This window comes from Bubalus bubalis, chromosome 15 (assembly GCF_019923935.1).
Source record: "Bubalus bubalis isolate 160015118507 breed Murrah chromosome 15, NDDB_SH_1, whole genome shotgun sequence".
NCBI lineage: Eukaryota > Metazoa > Chordata > Mammalia > Artiodactyla > Bovidae > Bubalus > Bubalus bubalis.
The window spans coordinates 14,795,302-14,821,497 of NC_059171.1; the positions used below are offsets into that span (position 1 = coordinate 14,795,302).

At 39.2% G+C, this 26,196-nt stretch overlaps 1 protein-coding gene across 6 annotated transcripts in view; it reads left to right on the forward strand.

Annotated features, from left to right (window-relative positions):
• The window catches only part of CPQ (carboxypeptidase Q), a 573,403-nt gene that overhangs the window by 63,141 nt on the left and 484,066 nt on the right, over window positions 1-26,196 (forward strand). For 2 of the 6 annotated variants that reach the window (XM_044928551.2, XR_006544845.2), the window contains exon 1: window positions 7,644-7,839. The exons of 2 other annotated variants lie outside the window; for them this stretch is intronic. In XM_044928551.2, coding sequence (XP_044784486.2) covers window positions 7,795-7,839 — 45 coding nt within the window. In that variant the 5' untranslated portion in view covers window positions 7,644-7,794. Of the gene's footprint in view, window positions 1-7,642; window positions 7,840-26,196 lie in introns of those variants that run through there. 2 more of the 6 variants (XM_044928552.2, XM_025265057.3) reach the window with 2 other exon arrangements.

Genomic DNA, 26,196 nt, shown 5'->3' on the forward strand with positions numbered 1-26,196 from the left:
TCTGAGAAGGCCTTACAAATAGCTGAGAAAAGAAGAGAAGTTAAAGGCAAAGGAGAAAGGAAAGATATGCCCATTTGAATACAGAGTTCCAAAGAATAGCAAGGAGAGATAAGAAAACCTTCTAAGTGATCAGTGCAAAGAAATAGAGGAAAACAATAGAATGGGAAAGACTAGAGATCTCTTCAAGAAAATTAGAGATACCAAGGGACTGTTTCATGCAGAGATGGGCACAATAAAGGACAGAAATGGTATAGACCTAACAGAAGCAGAAGATATTAAGAAGAGGTGGCAAGAATACAGAACTATACAAAAAAGATCTTCATGCCCCAGATAACCATGATGGTGTGATCACTCACCTAGAGTCAGACATCTTGGAATGCGAAGTCAAGTGGGCCTTAGGAAGCATCACTATGAACAAAGTTAGTGGAGGTGATGGAATTCCAGTTGAGCTATTTCAAATCCTAAAAGATGATGCTGTGAAAATGCTGCACTCATTATGCCAGCAAATTTGGAAAACTCAGCAGTGGCCACAGGCCTGGAAAAGGTCAGTTTTCCTTCCAATCCCAAAGAAAGGCAATGCCAAAGAATGTTCATACTACCGCACAATTGGACTCATCTCACACGCTAACAAAGTAATTCTCAAAATTCTCCAAGTGAGACTTCAATAGTATGTGAACTGAGAATTTCCAGATGTTCAAGCTGGACTAAGAAAAGGCAAGGAACCAGAAATAAATTGCCAACATCCCCTGGATCATCGAAAAAATAAGCGAGTTCCAGAAAAATATCTGTTTCTGCTTTATTGACTATGCCAAAGCCTTTGACTGTGTGGATCACAATAAACTGTGGAAAATTCTTAAAGAGATGGGAATGCCAGACCACCTTAATTGCCTCCTGAGAAATCTGTATGCAGGTCAAGAAGCAACAGTTAGAACTGGACATGGAACAACAGACTGGTTCAAAATTGGGAAAGGAGTTTGTCAAGGCTGTATATTGTCACCCTGCTTATTTAACTTCTATGCAGAGTACATCATGGCGAAATGCTGGGCTGGAAGAAGCACAAGCTGGAATCAAGATTGCCGGGAGAAATATCAATAACCTCAGATATACAGATAACACCAACCTATGGCAAAAAGTGAAGAAGAACTAAAGAGTCTCTTGATGAAGGTAAAAGAGGAGTGAGAAAAAACTGGCTTAAAACTCAACATTCATAAGATGAAGATCATGGCATCTAGTCCCACCCCTTTATGGCATATCGTTGGGGAAACAATGGAAACAGTGAAAGACTTTATTTTCTTGGGCTCCAAAATCATTGCAGATGGTGACTGCAGCCATGAAATTAAAAGACGCTTGTTCTTTGGAAGAAAAGCTATTGACAAACCTAGACAGCATATTAAAAAGCAGATGCATCGCTTTGCCAACAAAGGCTCGTCTAGTCAAACTACTGGTTTTTCCCATAGTCATGTATAGATGTGAAAGTTGGATCATAAAAAAAGCTGAATGCCAAAGAATTGATGCTTTTGCACTGTGGAATTGGAGAAGACTCTTGAGAGTCTCTTGGACTGCAAGGATATCAAACCAGTCAATCCTAAGGGAAATCAGTCCTCAATAATCATTGGAAGGAGTGATGCTGAAACTGAAGCTCCAATACTTTGGCTGACTCATTGGAAGAGACCATGATGCTGGGAAAGACTGAGGGCAAGAGAAGGGGGTGACAGAGGCTGAGATGGTTGGATGGCATCACTGACTCAATGGGCATGAGTTTGAGCCAACTCCAGGAGATCGTGAAGGACAGGGAAGCCTGGTGTGCTGCAGGTCATGGGGTTGCAGAGTCGGACATGACTTAGAGACTGAGCAGCAACATGTGCATGTACCTTAAGGCAACGCTTTGCTCAGCCAGGGTGAAAAGAGTCATATTGGGCCTAGGATTGGAGACACTTGTCTTATTGCTGCATTATGCATCCTGAATATTTGTATATCCTGGTTTCACATTTCCTGCACATTTTCCTATGAAAATTTTCATTATAGATAGGACAGTATTTTCTAGCTGTGCCTATTTTTCAAGGACGAGAATTCTAAAAACAATTTTTTATTATGAAAAATTTCAAAATAGCATATAATAATATCCATATACACATCATCTGAATTTAATAATTGTCAACATTTCACCGCATTTGCTGTATCATTTTTGTTTTATTGCTAGTGTTTATCATCCCTACATATTTCTCTAAAACTATGGCTCTTTCTTGCAGTGCCATATACTATTATTGCTTTCATTAAAATGAGCTAAAATTCCTTAATATCATATAATATTTTGTCCATATTCAAATTTCTCACTTGTCTTCAAAGTATCTTTTGTAGCTGGTTTGTTCAGTTCAGGATCTAATCAGGGCCAATGCATTTCATTTCATTCTTATGTCTCTTAAGCCTCTTTGAGCTTAGAACAGTTCTTCCTTATCCTTACTTTTATATGTGTGTGTGTGTGTGTGTGTCTTTGTGTGAACACATGACATTGACTTGTTAAAGAGACAAGCCAGTTGGCTTACACCCTGTCTCATTTCCTGAGTTTGTCTGCTTTTTCAGGATGGGTTTTGATGGTTTATTTGATGTTGAACATCTCCTTGGGTCTGAAGATTGGCAGCAGTTGGGAGACCCTGTACACAGAGGGCCCCAAATAATGAGGATAGACTAAAAAGGCAGTAGGGTATTCTGTGTTTCTGTGTTTTGCTTCCTGCCAGAGCTGATAGACTCATATGAACACACAGCACCATAGTCCTTTCAGAAAGAACCAGCAAGACTTTTCTTTTTGCTAGGTCATTAGCACAGAGCTTGAGGATATAATGATCCTATTGGACATATATTTTGAATAGCATATCTTGAGTAGAACAAGTTAAAGAGACAGGAAGATGAAATTAAACTATGAGAAGGCCATAGGAAATTACCAGTAGCCTGACAGCTTGAGTTTGTTCTCCTCTCCTGAAGTCTGCTCATCTCTCTTGGTTGTAGCAGCGAACCAAATTTGGAATAGACAACTGCAGAGGATGAAGTGTCTTGGGAGAAGCTGATGACAGACCTGAGGGGATTAGGCTTGGGACGTAGAACACAGCCAAAGAAGGAAGTGTAGTATAGGAAGCAAACAGTGAGAGGGTCCAGCTCGCCTCTTTTCTCCTTCCCCCCAAAGACTGGTGCTAGGAGAAAGGCTGTAAAATCTTTCTGATCTTAAAGGTGTTTTGGAAAACTACTCAGTCCTTATTAGCATTCTTAACTTACGCAGGGGAGCTGAAACTTGAATGGTAACGTGTGGGAAGATTTAAAAACAACAAATGCCTAGGTCCCACCCTCAGAAATTCTGATGTAATGGTCTCAGATGTGGCCATGACAATAGGATTTTTAAAGACTCCCCAGGTGATTCTAATATGCATCTATGTTTGAGACCTACTGACCTAGAGCAATAAACCGTATATACATTATCTTTTTTTTTTTTAAAGACATTCAATCATCTTTCCCACCTCCATTAAGCTGTATGGAATTCGAATGCATAAAAAAAGATAGTGGATTTTCTTTACTTAAGGTGTTTGTGGAATCTTGCTCATCGGACACCGTTTGTCATCTGCATTACTAACTTTTTCCAAGCTCTCATTTCCTCCCTATAGCAGCATCTTCATAGAACTAAGTGCCAAAGAGGAAGACTATTCAAAAACGCCACCAATCTAGAGTTTACTGGATTTTAGCCAACTAGATCTGGATTTGAACACTACTTGTTAACTGTGTGACTTTGGACAATTACACCTAAACTCTCTGACCCTCATTTCCTTTACCTCTTAGAGATGATACCTATCTCACACGTTGTTAATGAAAAAGAAAGTTGAATATAAGCTAGTGTACTCTCAGTAGAGGTTAGCTCCTTTGGTACTTCACGCTTTCCTTGAGGCCACCGTAAACTTTCAGGTCTGTTCCGGCATGGAACTGATGGTTTGGCTTAACCCAGGGAACTTCAGTTGCCTTCGTATTGTACTTGCCTTGTTGGATGAACACAGATTCGCTCTATCCATGACAGGTCCAAAGTTCTTTGTTTTATTTTATTTTTAACTTTATAATATTGTATTGGTTTTGCCATATATCAACATGAATCCGCCACAGGTATACACATGTTCCCCATCCTGAACCCTCCTCCTTCCTCCCTCCCCGTACCATCCCTCTGGGTTGTCCCAGTGCACCGGCCCCAAGCAGCCAGTATTGTGCATCGAACCTGGACTGGCGACTCATTTCATATATGATATTATACATGTTTCAATGCCATTCTCCCAAATCATTCCCCTCCTTCCTCTCCCACAGAGTCCAAAAGACTGTTCTATACATCTGTGTCTCTTTTGCTGTCTCGCATACAGGGTTATTGTTACCATCTTTCTAAATTCCATATATATGCATTAGTATTATGTACTGGTGTTTTTCTTTCTGGCTTACTTCCCTCTGTATCATGACAAGTCCAAGTTCTTGATTGACTTGTAGCCTCATGGGAACAGATGGAGTGGGGGTGGAGTTGTTCCTGTTGAATGATGAAGGAGAAGCCAGGAGCTTCCATGAAATGTCTCAGGAAATACTCTGTAACTTCGTAAAGTGAATGAACCGAGATAATCATGGGAGAGGGAAGCAGGCACAAGCCTATTTTCATGAGAATGAAAGCAGTATGAGGGTCTAGAAATGGTGGTGATGGATGGGCCAGGAGTTTGATGTGGGAAGGGGTTCCCTGTGGGCCAGACAGAGATATAGGTTCATAGATGAGGGAGGATTTTTTTTGATTCAAGAAACTTTTTTTTTTTAAATGACAATGGAATTTTAAGCAAGTATGTAAAAACATGAACATATTCTTTCCCATTTTGCTATTCCAATATGGTTAACCAAAACTCCCAGGTAATACAGATACCTCAATGTTTTTCATTGTGCATATGCTGAGAAGTGTAACTGAGTGATATGAATTTAACTTGCTCCTCCTTCTTCCTACCCAGACTTTTCTTAAGTTGTGAAATGGCTGGAGGTGTTCGGGAAGATGACAAAGGAGAAATCAGAGGCTGGGAGAATTACAAAACTAGATGGTCTGTAATTGAATAATGTTGAGTAGAATACACAAATCCAAAGTGTCTAAAATCTGTTTAAAGAAAACTTATTTGGGTTTGGCCCTATCTCAATGACATTGAACTAATGTTTCAAGTCTCAACATGGCTAAATGTGGTATTTCCTGTTTATCTTTCACAAGCTGGCATTGATTTCCACATTGTGTTTCCTGCACACCCCCGACCTCTGCAGAATGTAAAGTGCTTTCCTAGTTTCCTCAGCACTCACAATGAAGAACCTTCAGAGTTCTTTTATTTCTGGCGTCTGACTAAGTGGAGGAATAGCGTCCTGTTACAATAGGTGTTTGAGCCAATTAGGATGTTTGGTGGGTTCACCGTGCATAGTCCATTAAAAAAATTTTTTTTAATTATTTTATTTTATTTTTAAACTTTACAATATTGTATTAGTTTTGCCAAATATCGAAATGAATCAGCCACAGGTATACATGTGTTCCCCATCCTGAACCCTCCTCCCTCCCCATACCATCCCTCTGGGTCGTCCCAGTGCACCAGCCCCAAGCATCCAGTATCGTGCATCGAACCTGGACTGACAACTCGTTTCATACATGATATTATACATGTTTCAATGCCATTCTCCCAAATCTTCCCACCCTCTCCCTCTCCAACAGAGTCCATAAGACTGTTCTATATATCAGTGTCTCTTTTGCTGTCTCGTACACAGGATTAAAAAAATTTTTTTTAATTATTAACAGGTTATTATCCAAAATAGGTGAGTTTGGTTGCTAACCCATTTTAATGTAGTATTGTATTTTTTATTTCCATTCTTAACAGACAGGTGAGGGGGAAAAAAAAAAAAACACTTCTAAGAAGTGAGAAGTAGAAAATGTTCATTTGGAATGATAAAACCTTTTGGTAATTTGAAATGGAAACCAAGGCAGTTTCTGGCACACTGTGAGCTGTGGCCTCATCTCCAGGGCCCCGTCTCCCGCTACCCCCCGTCTCCTCCTGCCGTCTGGTACACCTCCACTCACATCCAGGTGCTGCGTAGGGCCCATGTGGCTCTGTGATCTAGCCCCCCCCCCCCCCCCCCCGTCTCCTCCTGCCGTCTGGTACACCTCCACTCACATCCAGGTGCTGCGTAGGGCCCATGTGGCTCTGTGATCACAGTTTACTTGCCCACAGTGTCCTGTAAGAGCGCCCCCTGCAAGGCTAAGATCTTACTTATTTTTTTAGCATTTCTCCTTCCCAAGAAAATTATTATTTTTTTAATGTCTCAGGGTTAACGAGCTATCTAAGGAATGAATTTGATAAGGATAGCTCAGTTTAAGTTCTGTGTGACATCAGTGGTAGGACTCAGTGTTTTTGCCTGCTGTGAGTGTATACATTTCAAGAGAAGTTCCCTATAAACCCCAACTAATGCATCCATCTGTCAACAAAGGCATTTCCAGGATTTCATGTATAGATTTTAATGACTGGGGCAGAATGGTGTACAGTCATTTATACAGACTTCCTCAAATCTCAATGCAAGATTTATGTTTCAAACCTATTTTAAAGATAGGGCTTACTTAAATATTAGCTTAATGTCACTAAATTCCCTTTTAGTTACACCTCCCCACTGCCAGGACATTCAAAAGTCCCCTCCCTTCCTACCAAAGGTAAGAAGTTGATGACCTCTCAATTTCCACCCACTTTTACTCTTCTCAGTACTGGTGAAGAGGTGAAGCTTGTAGAGTATAGGGATTTCAATTCCTCCCCTTGATTCAATTAACAATTGACTCCCTTGATTATGATCCTGACTTTTCAGTGTGAGGCACATCTTTATTTCCCTTTCACTAGTTTTAACAATAAACTTTTTCACTTCGTTGTTACTTAATGAAGACATGGATAATAGTGAATACATGATTCAGATAGTTCTTAAAACAGCCCTGGTCAATAGAAATAGCATGTGAGCTCCATACTTAATTTTGAATTTTGTATTAGCCACATTAAAAAATAAAAAAAAAACAGGTGAAATACATTTTTAGAAATATATTTTATTTAATCCAATGTAAAATATTATTTCACTGTGCAATCAACATAGAAAGTGAAGTATCTCATATTCGTTTTTGTCCACCCCCCCAACTCTGTACATAGTCTTTGAAATCTAGGATGTAGTTTTATATTTTGTAGCACATCTCAATTTGCAATAGCCACATTTCAAGTGCTCAGTAGCTAAATGTAGCTAGTGACTATATTATTTTTAGACTTGGAAAGTTTCTGAGTAAGAAGACAACTGAATTGTGAGCTTAGGTTTAGATTTAACTAGACTGTATTCTTTGTGAAAAACGTTTGTCTGAACTGATGATTTTTATTCCTACATCTTCCCTGATGTTCTCCACTTCAGTATTGTCACTGACAGGTTTGCTCTGTATGTTTTTATAGGTAGGGCACTGTCACCTCCAAGACTACTAATTACAATGCACACGGCTGTTTGCAGTTGTGCTGTTTCAGTAACACTGCCTAATTGTCCATCCAGAAAGGGCGTTCTTTGTAATACTTGATCTCCACCCCCTTGCCCATCTTCTCCAGTCTCTCTGTCACTGTCACCGAGTGATGTTGGTTCTGCCTCCAAAATACATCTAGAATCAGACTTCAACTCACAGTCTCTGCTACCACCTCTTCAGAGAGACTGCTACCACCTGGACTGACGCAGTGGCCGCTAACTGGTTCCCCACGTCCACTTTGGATGTTCTCTGGTCCTTTCTCCATGTTGCAACCTGTGTTGGAAAAGGCAAGTCTGAGCAGGCCTCTCTCCCTCTGAAAATCTTCTAACAACCTCCCGTGCTTTTAGGATAGAGGCCAAAATCCTTTGGTGGCCCACAGTGCTCTCTGAGGCTCCTACCCATCTACTATTCCTTCCTTCTTTATTTTGCATTGCTTCTCTCTTTTTTACTAGGACTTTCACACACTTTTCAACTTTTACTTCCAGGGCTTGTTGCCTCTCTCTTTGCCTGGCTAACATATTTTTGCCATTCCAAGTCAAATAGGACTTCCTTGGGTTGCCTTCTTTTCGTCCTTGACTCTTGGGTTCCCATTCTGTATGTAATATGTGTTTTCATAGTACCACTATGTCTTCTTCAACATTTATAAGAGTTTTAGGATTATTTGTGTAATTTTAGTGTATTATCTGGGTTGACCAGTGTAAGAGTCATGATAAAAGAGCGCACTCTCTCCCTTGTTCATGACCTTTGTATCTTTAGTACCAGCCCTGGGCCCGGCATATTGCAAGCCTTCAGTAAATTCCAGCTGAACCTGTAAATGGCTCAGCCTGTTGTTTCTAGCAGTTTGGTAGCTTTAGGAGGCTTCTTGAGGTTGCAAAACCTCATGTTGATATGACTACCGTGTTCTACCTTCTGTTTTCCTGTGAACATCTTAGAGTATATCCTTTATGAAGCTACTTCTTTGGCAAATTGCTGATAGATTTGGGAAGAGTCCACTGGGCATTGAGATAATGACTGCAATATCACCACATTTGCTTTGTAGAGTAAGCACACTTTCACCACCGGCCGCCCCTGTCCTCATACCAGCTCACGTGCTTGTGGACTCACTGGGTCATAGGCATGTGCACGTTCAGGTTGGCCGTGTAATTCCAAATTGCTTTCCAGAGAGTAGGAATTCTTTGCTCTATGCTCTCTGCCATCCTTATCAGACTTTTGTGTTTTTGCCAGCATTGTGGTGTAAATGATATTTTATGATTTAAATTTATAATTTCCTGATTTCTAATGAAAATCTAATGAACTTCTAATTTTTTAAAATTCACCATTCCTGTTTTCCTTTCTCTGAAACGACTTTTGCCTTTTTTCTGTTTGATTGTTCATCTTTTCCTCATTGGTTTTTTGAGATTTTTCTATATTCTAGGTCCTAATGCTTGATGGTATTCGTATTGCTAGTATTTTCTCCCAGTTTGTTCCTTTTTACCTCCTAAGTCATTCTATGGTCTTTTTATGAACCAAGATTATTAATTTTAATATAGTAAATTAGCCAATCTTTTCCTTTATGGTTCTGCTTTCTAAAATCTCATTTAAGTACACTTCACATCATTCCAAAGTTGTGAGTCTGTCTTTAGCTGCATTTCATTTATTTTGATCAATAGTATTTTTGTTATCTTTCAGTTCTATGTATTTTCTAATTTTAATTCTTCTGTAACCTCTGGGTAATTTAGAAGTGTGTTTCTGAATTTCAAGTATATAATTTCCTTTTATAGTTCTTGCTACTGATAGTTAATTTAACTATTTACTTTCAGATAACATTGTGAGCTAAGAGAATATTTGTTGAGATCTATTTTATGGTCTGGAATGTGGTTAATTTTTATAAGCCATGTGTGCTTAAGAAGAATGTATATTCTCAGGTTGTTGATGAGTTGTATCATAGGTACTCAGTAGCTCACGTTGGTTGTGTAGTTCAGATTTTGGTGTCCTTATTGATTTTGTTGTTGTTGTTGTTTTGTATGTCAGTTGCTGAGAAGAGTGTGTTAAAATCCTCCATTATTATGTGGATTTACACTTTCTTTTTAGTTCAGACTCTTTTTTCTCTATATACCTTTGAATCTATGTGATTAAGTGCACATACATGTAAAATTGTTACATATTCCTGGTGAACTGAACATTTTTATTAATGATTATCTTTATATCAGTAATCCTTTTGCCTTTAAATCTGTTTTGTCTGACATTGATATAGCATTACCAGTTTTTTCTTGATTATTGTGTCTGATGTAGTTTTTCATAAACTTTACATTAAATTTTTGTTAAGCCTTATATATGGCCCTTGCAAATAACTTAAAGTTGTATTTTATTTTTCAGTCCAGTCTGACAATATCTGTCTTTTAACCAGACAGTCAGGTTCATTTACACTGATTGTGATTAATGTTATACAGGCATACCTTGGAGATATTTTGGGTTTGATTCCAGACCACTCAATAAAGCAAATATCCCAATAAAATGGGTCATATGAAGTTTTTGGCCTTCCAGTGTATATAAAAGTTAGGTTTACACCATACTGTGGTCTGTTAAATATGTGATACTAGCGTTATTATCTCCAAAAACAGTGAAAAAAAGAAAGCAAAGCCTAAAAAATAACAATGACAAAAAACAATGTACCTATTTTAGTTAAAAATTACTTTATTGCTAAAGAATGCTAACCATCTTCTGAGCCTTCATCAGATTGTAATCCTTTTTTTTCCCTTTGAATATTTATTTACGTATCTGGCTGTGCCAGGTTTTAGTTGTAGTGTGCTGGGTCTTCACTGCAGCATGAGAACTCTTAGTTGAGGCATGTGGGATCTAGTTCTCTTGACTAGGATAGAACCTGGGCCCCCTGCATTGGGAGCACGGAGTCTTAGCCACTGAACCACCAGGAAAGTCCCATCATTAGGTAACCTTTCTGCAGGTGGAGGGTCTTGCCTCAATGTTGATGGCAACTGACTGATCAGGTTGGTGTTGGTGGTTGCTTGAAGGCTAGGGTGGCTGTAGCGATTTCTTAAAACAAGGCAATGATTGACGCTTTCTTTTAGGAATGATTTCTCTGCAGCATACAATGCTGTTTGATAGAATTTTACCAACAGTAGAACTTCTTTCAAAATTGCAGTCAATCCTCTCAAATCCTGCCACTGCTTTATCAACTTGGTTGATTTAATATTCTAAAGTCTTTGTTGTCATTTCAACAGTCTTCACAGTATCTTCACCAAGAATAGATGCCATCTCAAGAAACTCCTTTGCCCACCCATAAGAATCAGCTTCTCACCTGTGATACTTTTATCATGAGACTGCCAACAATTTATTCACATCTTCAGGCTCCACTTCTAATTCTAATTCTGTTTCTCTTGCTATTTCCACCACATCTGCAGTTACTTCCTCCACTAAAGTCTTGGGCCCCTCAAAGTCATTCCCTGAGCACTGTAATCAACTTCTTCCAAATTCTTTGAATGTTGATATTTTGACCTCTTCCCATGAATCATGAATGTTCTCAATGGCATCTAGAGTGGTAATCCTTTCCAGAAGGTTTTCAGTTTACTTTGCTTAGATCCACCAGAGGAATATCCATGGAAGCTATAACATTACAAAATATATTTCTTAGATAGTAAGACTTGAAAGTGGAAATGACTCCTTGATCCATGGGCTGGAGAATGGTTGTGTTAGCAGAAATGAAACCAATGTTAATCTCATTGTACACCTCGATCAGAACTCTTGGATGACCAGGTGCATTGTCAATGAGCAGTAATATTTTGAAAGGGATCTTTTTTTTTTTTTTTTTTTTCTGAGCAGTAGGTCTCAACAGTGGGCTTAAAATCTTCAGTAAGCCACATTGTGAACAGATGTGCTGTCATCCAGGCTGTATTGTTCCATTTATAGAGCACAGGCAGAGTAAATTAAGCATAATTCTCAAGGGCCCTGGAAATTATGAAATGGTCATTTAAACTTCATTCAGCTTCAAGTCATCAGCTTCATTAGCCCCTAACAAGAGAGTCAGACTGTCCTTTGAAGCTTTTAAGTGAGGCACTGACTTCTCTTCTCTAGCTATGCAAGTCCCAGGTGGCATCTTCTTCTTACAGAAGGCTATTTCATCTGCATGGAAATCTGTTGTTTAGTGTCGCCACTTGCATTAATTACCTCAACCAGAACTTCTGGATAACTCCTGTAGCTTCTATGACAGTATTTGCTGCTTCACCTGGTACTTTTATGTTACAGAGATGGCTTCTTTCCATAAAGCTCGAGAACCAACCTCTGCTAGCTTCACACTTTTCTTCTGCAGCTTCGTCACCTCTGTCAGTCTTCAAAGAATTCAAGAGAGTTAGAGTCTTGTTCCAGATTAGTTTTTGGCTTAAGGAAATGTGGCCGATCTATCCAGATCACTCAAATTTTGTTCTTTCTTCACTAAGGCTATTTCACTTTCCTATCATTGGTATGTTCACTGGAGTAGCACTTTTATTTCTTTCAAGAACTTTTCCTTTGCACTCGTTCACAACTCGGCCGACTGTATGGTTCAGGAGGCTAGCTTTTGGCCTCTCTTGGCTTTTGATGTGCCTTCCTCACAAAGTGTAATAACCATTTCTAGCTTTTGATTTACAGTGAGAGATGTGCAGCTCTTTCTCTTACTTGAACAAATGCTTAGAGGCCATCATAAGGCTACTAATTTGCCTAATTTCAATATTGCTGTGTCTTGGGCCCAAGGAAAGGGAGAGAGTCTGGAGTGGTCAGAACACACACAACATTTATTAAGTTTGTCATTTTATGTAGGTGCAGTTTGTGGTGTCCCAAAACAATTATAACAGTGACTTCAAAGGTCACTACCAGGTCCCTATAACAAATAATAACGAAAAAGTCTGAAGTGTTATGAGAATTACCAAAACGTGACACAGAGGTTTGAAGTAAATGTTGTTGGAAAAAATGGTACTGATAGTTTCCTTGATACGGGGTTCCCAGAGACCTTTGGTTTTTAAAAATGAAGTATCTGCGAGGTACAGAAAAGTGAAGCACAATAAAATGAGGTGTGCCTGTATTTGAATTTATTCCCTCCATCTTGTAATTATTTGAACTGAAGTGTTGATCTGTATTGTGTCACAGTCTTTGGCTGAAAGATGTTCCATATCACTGAATAACTCAATCACCTATGTTGGATTATCCCTATGACCCCAACATGGTAGTGACTTGGGATGAAATGGCAACAGAACACAATGCAGGAACTGGAGACAGTTAAAGACCAGTGTTAGGAAAGGAGAAGTTCACCTTCATCATGTTTGAACAACTCTCATATACATATAAAAGAGGAATTAAAACATTAGCAGCAAATGACAGAGCTAGAACAAATGCATGGAATAGTATTATACTTTGTTCATTGAACAGCTGTTAAGTTCCATATACATTGCTAAGCACTTTTCACATATAATTTACTTCACACAACAAACCACTAAGGTAGGGAGTTACTGTTTTCATTTTACAGGTGGGGAAACTGAGGATCAGAGAGCTTAGAGAAGATGCCCGAGGTCGAACAACTGGTAAATGGCAGAACTGGGAATTGTATTCAATCCTGTATGGCTCTACAACTCTTGTTTTTTTCATTAAGTTATATCACAGGGAGTTGAAGAGGTAAATAGCAAATAAAAGACCTGTCTTTTAACTAAACTTGATCAAGAGCTTAAGGACCTATCATTTGCGGGAAGTGAGCATCTCTGGACATTTGGAAGCAGAGAGAAGGTGGTCATATATCAAGGCTGTGGCGGTGGGAGTTTTACTTTGAGTGGGAAGTTGATCGAACAGATGCTTGGATTAGATGACCGGCAAGGTCTATGAAGCTCAGTTTCCATCATCTTACTGAAACTGTGCCAAAGCTTAACAAGTGTATGCCTCTCAAAACTTTCCCTCCCTTTTGAGAGGAGCCGCAATGTGAACCTGTCCTTTCTTCACTCAGGCTGCTCACTCGCCGCAGCGTTACATGATGTGCACAGGTGGTGGCTTAATAAAATGTTATTTGATGATGACTTGATGAAAGTCGATTTGGCCTGTTTAGATGGGAGAAGAGCAAGTCATGTGTATTTTATAGGGTGAAAACACAAGTGCGGCATAAGGTTCATTAGTTTGGCACGCTGGAGCCGAGAGATGCAAGAGCCGAGAGACTGCGTTTAACATCAGCCTCCTCACTTGAAAAACTGTTAACAGTCAAGCAGTACCTTATTTTTAAATTCAGTGTTTTAAAAATGAAATATTATTTTATAGATAAGTTTTTGGTAAGTAGCCAGAATTGGGGGAAAAAAGGTCTGTCCTCTGTTTCTTACTTTCTTGGTACATTCTGCCTTGTGAAGGCCAAGAGCCCATTAAAAAAATAAAAAATTAGTCGATTTCTGTCCGCAGTTTTATCAGGATGCCTGTCCTGTAGTCTCTTCTGTACACCTAATTTTCTTTATCCTCACTGTCACTCCATCAGTAACCACTTCTTCTTTTAAAGCCTCGCCAAAAGCAAATTTCTTCCAGATGCTTCTGTTGACCTATGCTTCTGCTTGTACCTGTACCTCTCCAAGTGTCCACTGGTGGCAGCTGAAGCGGATGAGAAAGGACTTTGTGTTTCCAGTAGTCCTGTTACAATGTTACAAGTAGCGTCGCAGCTGCTTGCGCCCTATGCCAGGTCTGTGAGGGCTGCAGGAAAAGTCTCACTGTGGTCTTTTGTGAAGACACTGAGGCATAAGGAGGTTTATGAATTGTAAATAGTTAGCAGCAGTGTTAGCATCTTTTAGCCCCTTGGCTCTTACAGTCAAATGCTGCGTTCCAAACTATTTCCCACCAGTTTCTGACACTTGGTGTTTAAGTCATATGGCATGGCTGATACCTGGGGTTTGAGGTATTTACAGTTTGCTGAGCTACTTGTTGCAAAGCGCCAACCAAGTGCTACCCAAGGCGTGGAAAGAGGCATGGCTGTGAAAGCCTACTAGCATGCGAACACACTTTGAGGAGGGCCTCGCACTGGGGTGAAGGTGCTCTCACCTGCATGTGTGAGACTAAAGCCACCCCCCAAGATTCTTACTTTCAGAATTTGGCCCTGTGACTCTTAGGTATGGATCATTCTGGTTTCATCTAGTTGCCCACACTGACTTTGGATTGTTTGTGGGCAGCCAGAGATGGGTAGTGTAAAGATTCCTGGGAATTGGGAACCTAGGGCTTGGATTCTGAAACTTCCTGAGATTAGATTCATGACTTTTGTTGCCCTGGCCTTAGCCTTCTCATCTGACACTTGTGCCAGATCAGTGATTCTCTGAAGATGGTCCTTGGATCACATGTCTCAGAACTTCTAGCGGGGGAGCTTGTTAAAAGTCAAGATTCCTGAACTCCATCTAGGCCAACAGGATTGGAGCCTCTGGGGGAAGGGATGCAGGTGGCTTCCTTTTAATTCCTTTTAACGAGCTGAGCAAGTATGTGCGCTGAGGTTCGGTCACCTGAGACATCCTATGATTTTCTGGGTGAGATGACAAAGAAGGATAACAATTGTAGATTTAATTTTGGCAGAGATTTCTTTACTTTTTTGTGCATAAAACTTTTTTGACATACAAAAGCTGAACGTCTTTAACGTACTCAACTTGGTGGGTTTGGAGATAAGCACACGCTTGTGAGACCATCAGCGCAGTCAGTGCCATAAACACATCTGTCACCTACAAATTTCCCACTTCCTCCCTCCTCTCCCTCTTCGTTCTTCCCTCCCTTCCTTGTGATAAGAACACAACATTAGATCTACTCCTCAACAAATTTTTAGGTATGTAATATAGTGCTGTTAACTGTGGGTGCTAAGTTGTACTTGTACAGTAGATCTCTAGGACTTACTCACCTTGCATAACTGAAACTTTGTCTCCTTGAACCAACATTGCCCTATTTCTCCCTCCTCCCAGCCCCTGGTAACCACTGTTCTACACTCTGCTTCTATGAGTTTGACTATTTTAGAGTCCTCATATAAGTAGGATCATGCAGTATTTATTCTTCTGTGTCTAGCTTATTCACTTAGTAGAATGTCTTTCAGGTTTATTTATATTGTTGCAAGTGGCAGGATTTTCTTTTTTATAAGGCTGAATAATACTATATTGACTGTAAATACTACATTTTATTTGTTCATGGACGTTTAGTTTGTTTCCATATCTTGGCTATTGTGAAAAATGCTGCAGTGAACCTGAGAATGCAAATATCTCTTTGAGATTCTGATTTCAGTTCTTTCAGATAAATACCCAGAAGTGGAATTGTTGACTCATGTGGTAGTTCTATTTTTAGTTTTTTGAGGAAACTCCATACTATTTTCCATGGTGGCTGCACCAATTTACTTTCCCACCAATAGTATATCAAGGCTCTCTTTTCTACACATCCTTGATAGCATTTTCTATCTTTGTCTTTTTGATGATAGCCATCCAACATTCAGAAAACTAAGATCATTCAGAAAACTAAGATCATGGCATCCAGTCCCATCACTTTATGGCAAATAGATGAGAAAACAGTGGAAACAGTGGCAGACTTTATTGTTTTGGGGTTCCAAAATCACTGCAGATGGTGACTTGCAGCCATGAAATTAAAAGATGCTTGCTTGCTCCTTCCGAGAAGGCAATGGCACCCCATTCCAGTACTCTTGCCTGGGAAATCCCATGGATGGAGGAGCCTGGTAGGTTGCAGTCCATGGGGTCGCTCAGAGTCGGACACGACTGAGCGACTTCACTTTCACTTTTCACTTTCATGCATTGGAAAAGGAAATGGCAACCCACTCCAGTGTTCTTGCCTGGTGAATCCCAGGGACAGAGGAGCCTGGTGGGCTGCCGTCTATGGGGTTGCATGGAGTTGGACATGACTGATGCGACTTAGCAGAAACATCAGCAGCTTGCTCCTTGGAAGAAAAGCTATGACCAACCTAGACAGCAGAGTAAAAAGCAGAGACATTACTTTGCCAACAAAGGTCCACGTAGTCAAAGCTATGGTTTTTCCAGTAGTCATGTATGGATGTGAGAGTCGGACTATAAAGAAAGCTGAGCACCAAAGAATTGATGCTTTTGAACTGTGGTGTTGGAGAAGACTCTTGAGAGTCTCTTGGACAGCAAGGACATCAAACCAGTCAATCCTAAAGGAAATCAGTCCTGAATATTCATTGGAAGGACTGAGGCTGAAGCTGAAATTCCAATACTTTGGCTACATGATGCGAAGAACTAACTCATTGGAAAAGACCCTGATATTGGGAAAGATTGAAGGCAGGAGGAGAAGGGGACGACAGAGGATGAGATGGCTGGATGGCATCACTGACTCAATGGACATAAGTTTGAGTAAACCCTGGGAGTTGGTTATGGACAGGGAAGCCTGGCGTGCTGCAGTCTATGGGGTTGCAAAGAGCTGGACACAACTGAGCCACTGAACTGAACTGAATCCTAACAGGTGTGAGGTGACATCTCATTTTGGGTTTAACTTATATTTCCCTGATGATTAGTGATGTTCAGCACTTTTTCATGTACCTGTTGGTCATAACTGAATGCTCTTCTTTCATGTCAAAGATTCTAGTTGTTTTAAATTTGCCAGAAATCAACTAATTAGTATGTGATGACAATATATTATTTTCATTATTTGTGTCTGTGTTTCCTAACTTACAATCTGCTTTGGTCCTGTTTCTTTCCTGCATAACAGCAGTAACCTTCAATCTCTTCCTAAGGATGGATTTGTCTGAGGATATTTTGGTCTGTAAAATAACAAACTCAAAGAAGTCCCTCACACAATTGATATGTTATTTCTTTGTGTTATAAAACACTTAATTTCTCAACATGTTTTACTAGAGCTTTTCAAGTACTGCATCTTACCATATCTTTGTAGTTTTATCTACCAATTTTTCACCCTCATCCATCCATCCATCTACTGATCTATCCATGCATCCATCCATCCAGCCAGGAATCCTTTGGTTCTCAAACTAGCATAGGTAGCTGATTACCTAGAGTTAGTCATCCTGTTAATTTTTTTTAATATGAAGTAGTTTTACTCCATCGTTGGAGTATTTTACTCCATCATTGGATATAGGGACAATCTTATTCATATAAAATAAGCTAAATCATTAAATCAAAAGCATTTATTAGTAAAAAAGCAAGCACTGGATTTAGTTTGGCTTTTTGAGTTTTTTATTTCATATTTTTTATATTTATTTTTACTGTTTGCTACTTATTGCTATTAGAAAAGTGAAAAAAGTACAAAAGAAAAGATGAAGAAAATGATTTTCCACAAATGACCTCTAATAGCCAAAGCAATCTTGAGAAAGAAAAATGGAGCTGGAGGACTTCAAACTGTAGTATAAAGTTATAGTAATCAAGACAGTATAGTTTGGTACTGGTACAAAGACAGACTTATAGATCAATGGAATAGGACAGAAAGTCCAGAAATAAACTCCTGCATCTATGGTCAATTAATTGATGACAAAGGAGGCTAGAATGGAAAAAAGAGAGTCTCTTTAATAAATGGTGCTGGGAAGACTAGACAGCTATATCTAAAAGAATGAAATTAGAACATTCTTTAATGCCATATACAAAAATAGTCTCAAACGGATTGAAGACTTAAAGGTAAAATTCTTAGAGGAAAACATAGACAGAATGCTCTTTGACATAAATTGCAGCAATATCTTTTTGGATGCAATTCCCAGAGTAATGAAAATAAAACAAAAATAAACAAATGGAACCTAGTAGAACTTACTCAAAAGCTTTTGTACAGCAAAGGAAACTATAAAAAAAATACACAGAAAGCCAACACCCAAAATGGGAGAAAATATTTGCAAACAATGCAATCGACAAGGGCTTTATCTCCAAAATGTACAAACAGTTCATTCAGCTCAAAGTCAAAAAAAGCAATCAAAAAATGGGCAGAAGATATAAATGGACATTTCTCCAAAGAAGACATATAGATGACCAAAAGGCATATGAAAGGATAATCAACATCATTAATTATTAAAAAAATACAAATCAAAACTACAATTAGCTATCACCTCACACCAGTCAGAATAGCCATCATCAAAAAGTCTACAAACAATAAATGCTGGAGAGGGTGTGGAGAAAAGGGAGTCCTTCTACACTGTTGATGGGAATGTAAATTGGTACAACTATTATGGGGAACAGTAAGGAGTTTCCTTAAAAAACTAAAATAGAGCTACCACATGATCCAGAAGAAGCCATAATTTGAAAAGACACACGCACCCCTATGTCCATAACAGCACTACTTACAATAGCCAGGACATAGAGGCAACCCAAATGTCTACTGACATGAATGGATAAATAAGATGTGGTACCTATTTACCACAGAATATTTGTTGTTATTCTTTAGTTGCTAAATCGTGTCCAACTCTTTTGAGACCCCACTGACTGTAGCCTGCAAGGCTCCTCTGACCACAGGATTTCCCAGACAAGAATACTGGAATGGGTTGCCATTTCCTTCTCCAGAGGAATCTTCCTGACCCAGGGATAAAACCCCATTTCCTGCACTGGCAGGCAGATTCCTTACCACTGAGTTACCAGGGAAGCCCCACAGAAGTACTTAGCCATAAAAAAGAATAAAATAATGCCGTTTGCATCAGCATGGATAGACCTAGAAATTACCATACTATGTGAAAAAAGTCAAACCAAGAAAGACAGATATCATATGATTATTTATACGTGGGTCTAAAAAAATGATACAAATGAACTGATTACAGACTTAGAAAACAAACTTATGGTTATCAAAGGGAAAAGGTGGGGTGGGGGAAGGGATAAATTAGGAAGTTGGGATATAACATATATACACTACTATATATTAAAATAAAATCCTAAAAGATGATGCTGTGAAAGAAAGGCACTCAATATGCCAGCAAATTTTGAAAACTCAGCAGTGGCCACAGGACTGGAAAAGGTCAGTTTTCATTCCAATCCCAAAGAAAGGCAATGCCAAAGAATATTCAAACTACCGCACAATTGCACTTATCTCACACACTAGCAAAGTAATGCTCAAAATTCTCCAAGCCAGGCTTTAATAGTATGTGAACCGAGAACTTTCAGATGTTCAAGCTGGTTTTAGAAAAGGCAGAGGAACCAGAGATCAAATTGCCAACATTCTTTGGATCACAGAAAAAGCAAGAGAGTTCCAGAAAAATATCTACTTCTGCTTTATTGATTATTCCAAAGCCTTTGACTGTGTAGATCACAACAGACTGTGGACAATTCTTCAAGATATGGGAATACCAGACCCCCTTAACTGCCTCCTGAGAAATCTGTATGCAGGTCAAGAAGCAACAGTTAGAACTGGACATGGAACAATGGACTGGTTCAAAATTGGGAAAGAAGTGCACCAAGGCTGTGTATTGTCACCCTGCTTATTTAACTTATATGCAGAGTACATCATGTGAAATATTGGACTGGATGAAGCACAAGCTGAAATCAAGATTGCTGGGAGAAATATCAATAACCTCAGATATGCAAATGACACCACCCTTATGGCAGAAAGTGAAGAGGAACTAAAGAGCCTCTTGATGAAAGTGAAAGAGGAGAATGAAAAAGCTGGCTTAAAACTTAACATTCAAAAAATGAAGATCATGGAATCCAGTCCCATCACTTCATGGCAAATAGATGGGGAAACAATGAAAACAGTGACAGACTATTTCCTTAGGCCCCAAAATCACTGCAAATGGTGACTGCAGCCATGAAATTAAAAGATACTTGTTCCTTGGAAGAAATTTATGACCAACCTAGAAAGCATATTAAAAAGCAGGGACATCACTTTGCTGACAAAGGTCCATGTAGTGAAAACTATGGTTTTTCCATTAGTCATGTATAAATGTGAGAGCTGGACCAAAATGAAAGCCTCAGTTCAGTTCAGTCCAGTCACTCAGTCGTGTCCAACTCTTTGCAACCCCATGAATCGCAGCACATGAAAGCCTAGCACCAAAGAATTGATGCTTTTGAACTGTGGTGTTGGAGAAGACTCTTGAGAGTCCCTTGGACTGCAAAGAGATCCACCCAGTCCATCCTGAAGGAAATCATTCCTGACTATTCATTGGAAGGACTGATGCTGAAGCTGAAGCTCCAATACTTTGGCTACCTGATGCGAAGAAACTGACTCATTGGAAAAGACCATGATGTTGGGAAAGACTGAAGGCAGGAGGAGAAGGGGACGACAGAGGATGGGATGGTGGATGGCATCATCGACTCGATGGACATGAGTTTGAGTGAGCTCTGGGAGTTGGAGATGGACAGGGAGGCCTGGCGTGCTGCAGTCCATGAGGTTGCGAAGAGTCAGACACGAGTGAGCGACTGAACTGAACTGATATATAAAATAGATAATCAGCAAGTACCTATTGCATGGCAGAAGGCAATCTTTTAGATAGACTTCAAAAAAAAATTTTTATTTGCTTTATAATTTTTACAATGTTGTTTTTGTTTCTGCCATACAACAATGTGTATCAGTCATAGTTATACATATACCCCTTTCTTTAGAGCCTCCCTCCCCTCCCCCATCCCACCCCTCTAGGTCATCACAGAGTGCCAGCCTGGGCTCCCCATGTTATAAAGCAGCCTCTCACCAGCCATCCACTTTACACATGATACTTATGTATATTGATACTACCTTCTCCATTTGTTTCACTCTCTCCCTCAGCCACTGTGTCACAAGTCCATTCTCTACATCTGCATCTCCATTCCTTCACTGCAAATAGGTTCATCAGTACCATTTTCTAGATTGCATGTGCATCCGTGCTAAGTCGCTTCAGTCGTGTCTGACTCTTTACAACCCTATGGACTGTAGCTGCCAGGCTCCTCTGTCCATGAGATACTCCAAGCAAGAATATTGGAGTGGATTGTGATACTCCTCCAGGGGATCTTCCCCACCCAGTGATGGAACCCAGGTCTCCTGCTTCTCCTGCATTGGCAGGTGGAGTCTTTACCACTAGAATCATGTGGGAAGCCCCTAGATTCCATATATATGCATTAATATATGATGTTTTGGAGACGGGAATGGCAACCCACTCCAGTATTCCTGCCTGGAAAATTCCATGGACAGAGGAGCCTGGCAGGCTACAGTCCATGGTGTCGCAGAGAGTCAGACAGGACTAAGTGACTTTCACTCACTCACTCATGCAATGTTTTTCTGTCTTACTTCACTCTGCATAACAGGCTCTATCTGAAGAAGAATATATATATATATATATATATATATATATGTATATATATAGCTAAATCACTTTGCTGTGTATCTGAAACTAACAAAACATTGTAAATCAACTGTATTCCAATATAAAATAAAAATTAAAAAACCTTCCAGGGCTTCCCTGGTGGTCCAGTGATTTAAGCATGCACCTTGCAATGCAGGGTATATCAGTTCCATCCCTGATCCAGGGAAATCCCACCTGCTGAGGAACAACTAAACCCATGTGCCACAGCTACTGAGCCTGCACCTTAAAGACCACAAGCTGCAGCTACTGCAGCCCACGTTTCTAGAGCCCCACTCTGCAACAGGAAGCCAGCACCTGAGAAGCCCACACACCGCAGCTGGAGAGTGGCCCCTGCTCTCAGCAACTAGAGAGAGTCCAGGCGCAACAAAGAAGACCCAGCACAGCCAAAAAAACTGAAAATAAATAAATTAAAAATAAAAAACCTTTCAGTTACAAAATACTTGAGTCATGGTCATGAGATGTACCGCATGAGGAGTATAGTTAATAACTATGTAATATCTTTATATGGTGACAGATGGTTACTAGACTTACCATGGTGATCGTTCTGAAATGTATAGAGAAATTGAATCACTATATTGGGCACCAGAAACTCACATAGTGTTGAGGTATATATTATACTTCATCAAATAAATAAGCTCATGGAAACAGAAATCATATCTGTGACTACCAGAGAGTAGGAGGAGAAGGAACTGGATAAAGGCAGGGAAAAGGTGCAGACGTCCAGGTATAAGAGAAGTAAGTGCTATGGATGTAATATACATCATCAGCATAAGTAACACTGCTGTATCTGTATTTGAAAGTGATGAGTAAATCCTAAGAGTTCTCATCGCGAGAAAAGATATATTTTCTTTTTATTTGTATCTATATTAGATATAGGTTTTCACTAAACTTCTTGTGATAATCATTTCATGGTGTGTATGGTGTCAAATCATTATGCTTAAACTTATTACAGTGCTTTATGTCAATTATATTTCAGTAAAACTGGAAGAGAAAAAGCTCCAAAGATATTTTTCTCCAATAATAACATAAAATTTAGAATTCCCTATATGTTACTTTAGAAATAAAGGTTTGTTGTAGCAGATTGCCATTGTATAAACTACCTTGATTCTGTTTGTGGAGCACCAGGGTTCTCTGTGAAGTAGCGGAGCCTGTGTTACTATGGTTTCTTTCTTTCTGGATTGCCTTTCTGAAGCTTCTCTGTTTGAAGAATTCTTACTCATTGTTCAAGACTCAGTGGATCTGTCACCTTCTCTGTGAAGCTGTCTCTGACACATATGGATCCAGTGAAGTACTCTTTCCTATGTATTTTCCATGTTATTTGGGATATTTGTCTATACTTTTTAATAATTCATATTGAACATAATAATAAACACTGGGTTGGAAATATCCCTGGAGGAGGGCATGGCAACCCACTCTGTTATTCTGACCTGGACAATCCCCATGGATAGAGGAGCCGGGTGGGCTACAGTCCATGGGTTCACAGAGTCGGACTAAACGTACTAAACGGACTAAATGCCTGAGACGCTAAACGTATTATTATGTTTCTGTCTCCCTTACTAGGTTATGTTTCCTTCTACTTTATATCTAAGTGCTTCTATAGCATAAAGTGATGTTCAATAATTGATGTTAAATGAAAATTTTCTTTTGGCCAAGATATTTGTTCTTCAAGAAATGTATCCTTCTTACCTTATTCTGTAATACCTGGATCACGGGATCTTATGCGTACCCACTTAGCCATAACAGACTGGCTAAATGATCTGACTTCTTTCTTCGCTCTGGGAAATAGCTCCCCCTGCCAAAGAGCAGTCAAGAAAAATTCGTTTATGTGACGTGACCATGGCTATTTGAAAAGCTTGGAACTACCTTTTTAGTTTAATAGACTTTTGTCTGTCTCAAGTCTAGATTAAGGCCAGTGTTTGGTTATCTCAGGGAGTAAGGATCAGAACTCAGAAATTTGTAATCTTTGATTCTGACCTGAAAATTGCTGAGATGATTTGTCAGTAAACAACGCAGACCTTCTAGGATTAGAAGGAAGAGGCAGGAAGGCCACAGTTTGAAAGGGGTGCTCTGCTGCCAGCATGGAATTCAGGAAGGAGCCTTAGTTCAGATCTGATGAAGAGCTAGAGAATGAAGGAAACGCAAGGGCACGGCAGTCAAGAAAGTATCTTAGTAGTGGTGGTTGACTCTGGTGTGAGAGAACGGGGGCTTTACACTGTTGGTGAGTACAGAAGTGTAAACTGGTACAGCCTTTCTAGAGTGTGGTTTTACAGTGTGTGTTCAACATTTTAAGTGTGTTTACATTTACTTTTCTTACAAATTATACTTCTAAGGATTTTTCTTAGTGGAATCATATGAGAAGAGTACCAAGATGTTTGTATAAAGATACTTATTTGGAATCAGCCTAAAGGTCCAAAAATAGGGAACTGATTGAACATATTGATGCATCTATGCAGGGGAATGTTACATAGGCACTTAAATAATGATGTAGCTTTATATTTACTAAAAAGCAAAGAGGTACATGATATATTAAAAGAAAGCTGTTCAAGAAACCATAGGTGACTATGATTATTCTTTATAAAACATATATACTTGTGTATATATGGACCAAGCAATGGGGCTTCCCTAGTAGCTCAGATGGTAAAGCATGTGCCTGCAATGCAGGAGACCTGGGTTCGATCCCTGGGTCGGGAAGATCCCCTGGAGAAGGAAATGGCAACCCACTCCAGTATTCTTGCCTGGAGAATTCCATGGACTGTAGCCTAGCCTACCAGGCTCCAGGCTACAGTCCATGGGATCGCAAAGAGTTGGACACCACTGAGCAACTTCACTTCACTTATACACTAAAACATTTTTTTCTTTTGATTTAGTGTTATAATTTTCTACAGAGAGCATATAATGCTTGACTTATAAAGAGAACAATTTGAAAAATATTGTTACCTATAGAAGGATAGTTCATTCAAATGTATATTTTCTGGATTAAATGAATAGTACTTGGAATAGAATAAATGTATCACTGTGTTCAGCCCTCTTTGTGGCCCCAGGGACTATAGCTGCCAGGCTCCTCTGTCCATGGGATTCTTCAGGCAAGAATACTAGAGTGGTTTGCCATTTCTTTCTCCAGGAGATCTTCCTGACCCAGGGATCAAATTCAGGTCTCCAGCATCTCCTACATTGCAGGCGGATTCTTTACCCCTTGTGCCACCTGGTTTTAGCAAATTAAATGAGTGCATGAATAGGCAAACTTTACTCCCAGCTTGGCAATGGTAGGTAATAATGGGGAGATTCTTCTAAATTTTGTTCTTTCATCTTCTTCCACTGAAACTGTTTCTGAGGGACAGCTGCTTTTAGTTTTTCTTGAGATCTTTTCTCCTTCCATGGATTTTGCTTCTCAGACACTCATTTATGAGGTTACATACCTTCCTTGGTATGAGGTTGTGCCCCTTTCTTTTTCTGAATGTTGCTGGTGTATTATATTTCTGGCTGGTCATTCATTATTTTTGTTCATTTCATTAAAGGTTTTGAGAGTCAGGTTTCATGGTCCCGTGTCATTTCATTATTTTAACCTGCGGTTCCTTCCGGAAGCTTTTAGCTCTAGCAAATTCTTCCTTTCTAAAATTTGGCAAGTATTTATTTATTCTGCTTCAAAAATATGTTTTAAGTTAATTCTAAAATCTATTTGAAATCTATTGTTGTATGGTTTGAGATGAGACCATGCATTATTTTTTTTCTTCCAAAACACTTGTCCAGTTTTACAGAAATTATAGAGCAACCCATTTTATTCCATATAGACTTGTGATATGTACTTTGTCATATATTAAGTTATAATACATATAAGTATTTCAGGCCTTTTTTTTAGGGTTGTTGTTGCATTGTTTTGTCTGTTGATTCTGACACTGTTATTATACTGTTCTAATTTTAAAATACAATTTAATATCTAGTTTGGGTACATTTCCACTGATGTTACTGTTTTCATGCATGCTACTCAATGCTTGGCATTATGCCAAAAATATAAATTTATTTGGAAATAATTGACATTTTCCATTATTTAGTGTGCCCTCTTGAACATTTTGGTTTAATTTTCTCCTCTGTTTCATCTCTTAGTGTTTTCCTTAAGTAATTTGCAGTTTGCAGCTATTGTGAATTAGACCTTCCCCTCATTACATTTTCTAACTGGTTATTGTTACTATATAGGAAGCTGAATCTTGAATATATATTTTATAATTAACTAATTTGTTGAGTGTTAGTTATTATAATTTTGCTTTTTGATTCTCTTATTTTTCTAGGAAAACAATCATGCAGAAAATTATAACTTCTGTCCTATTTTCAAATATTTATGTATCTTTCTTTTTCAATGTTAGTAGTGATCCTGGACATCCTTTACCTGCTTCCATATTTTAATGAGAGCAATTTTAGTAAT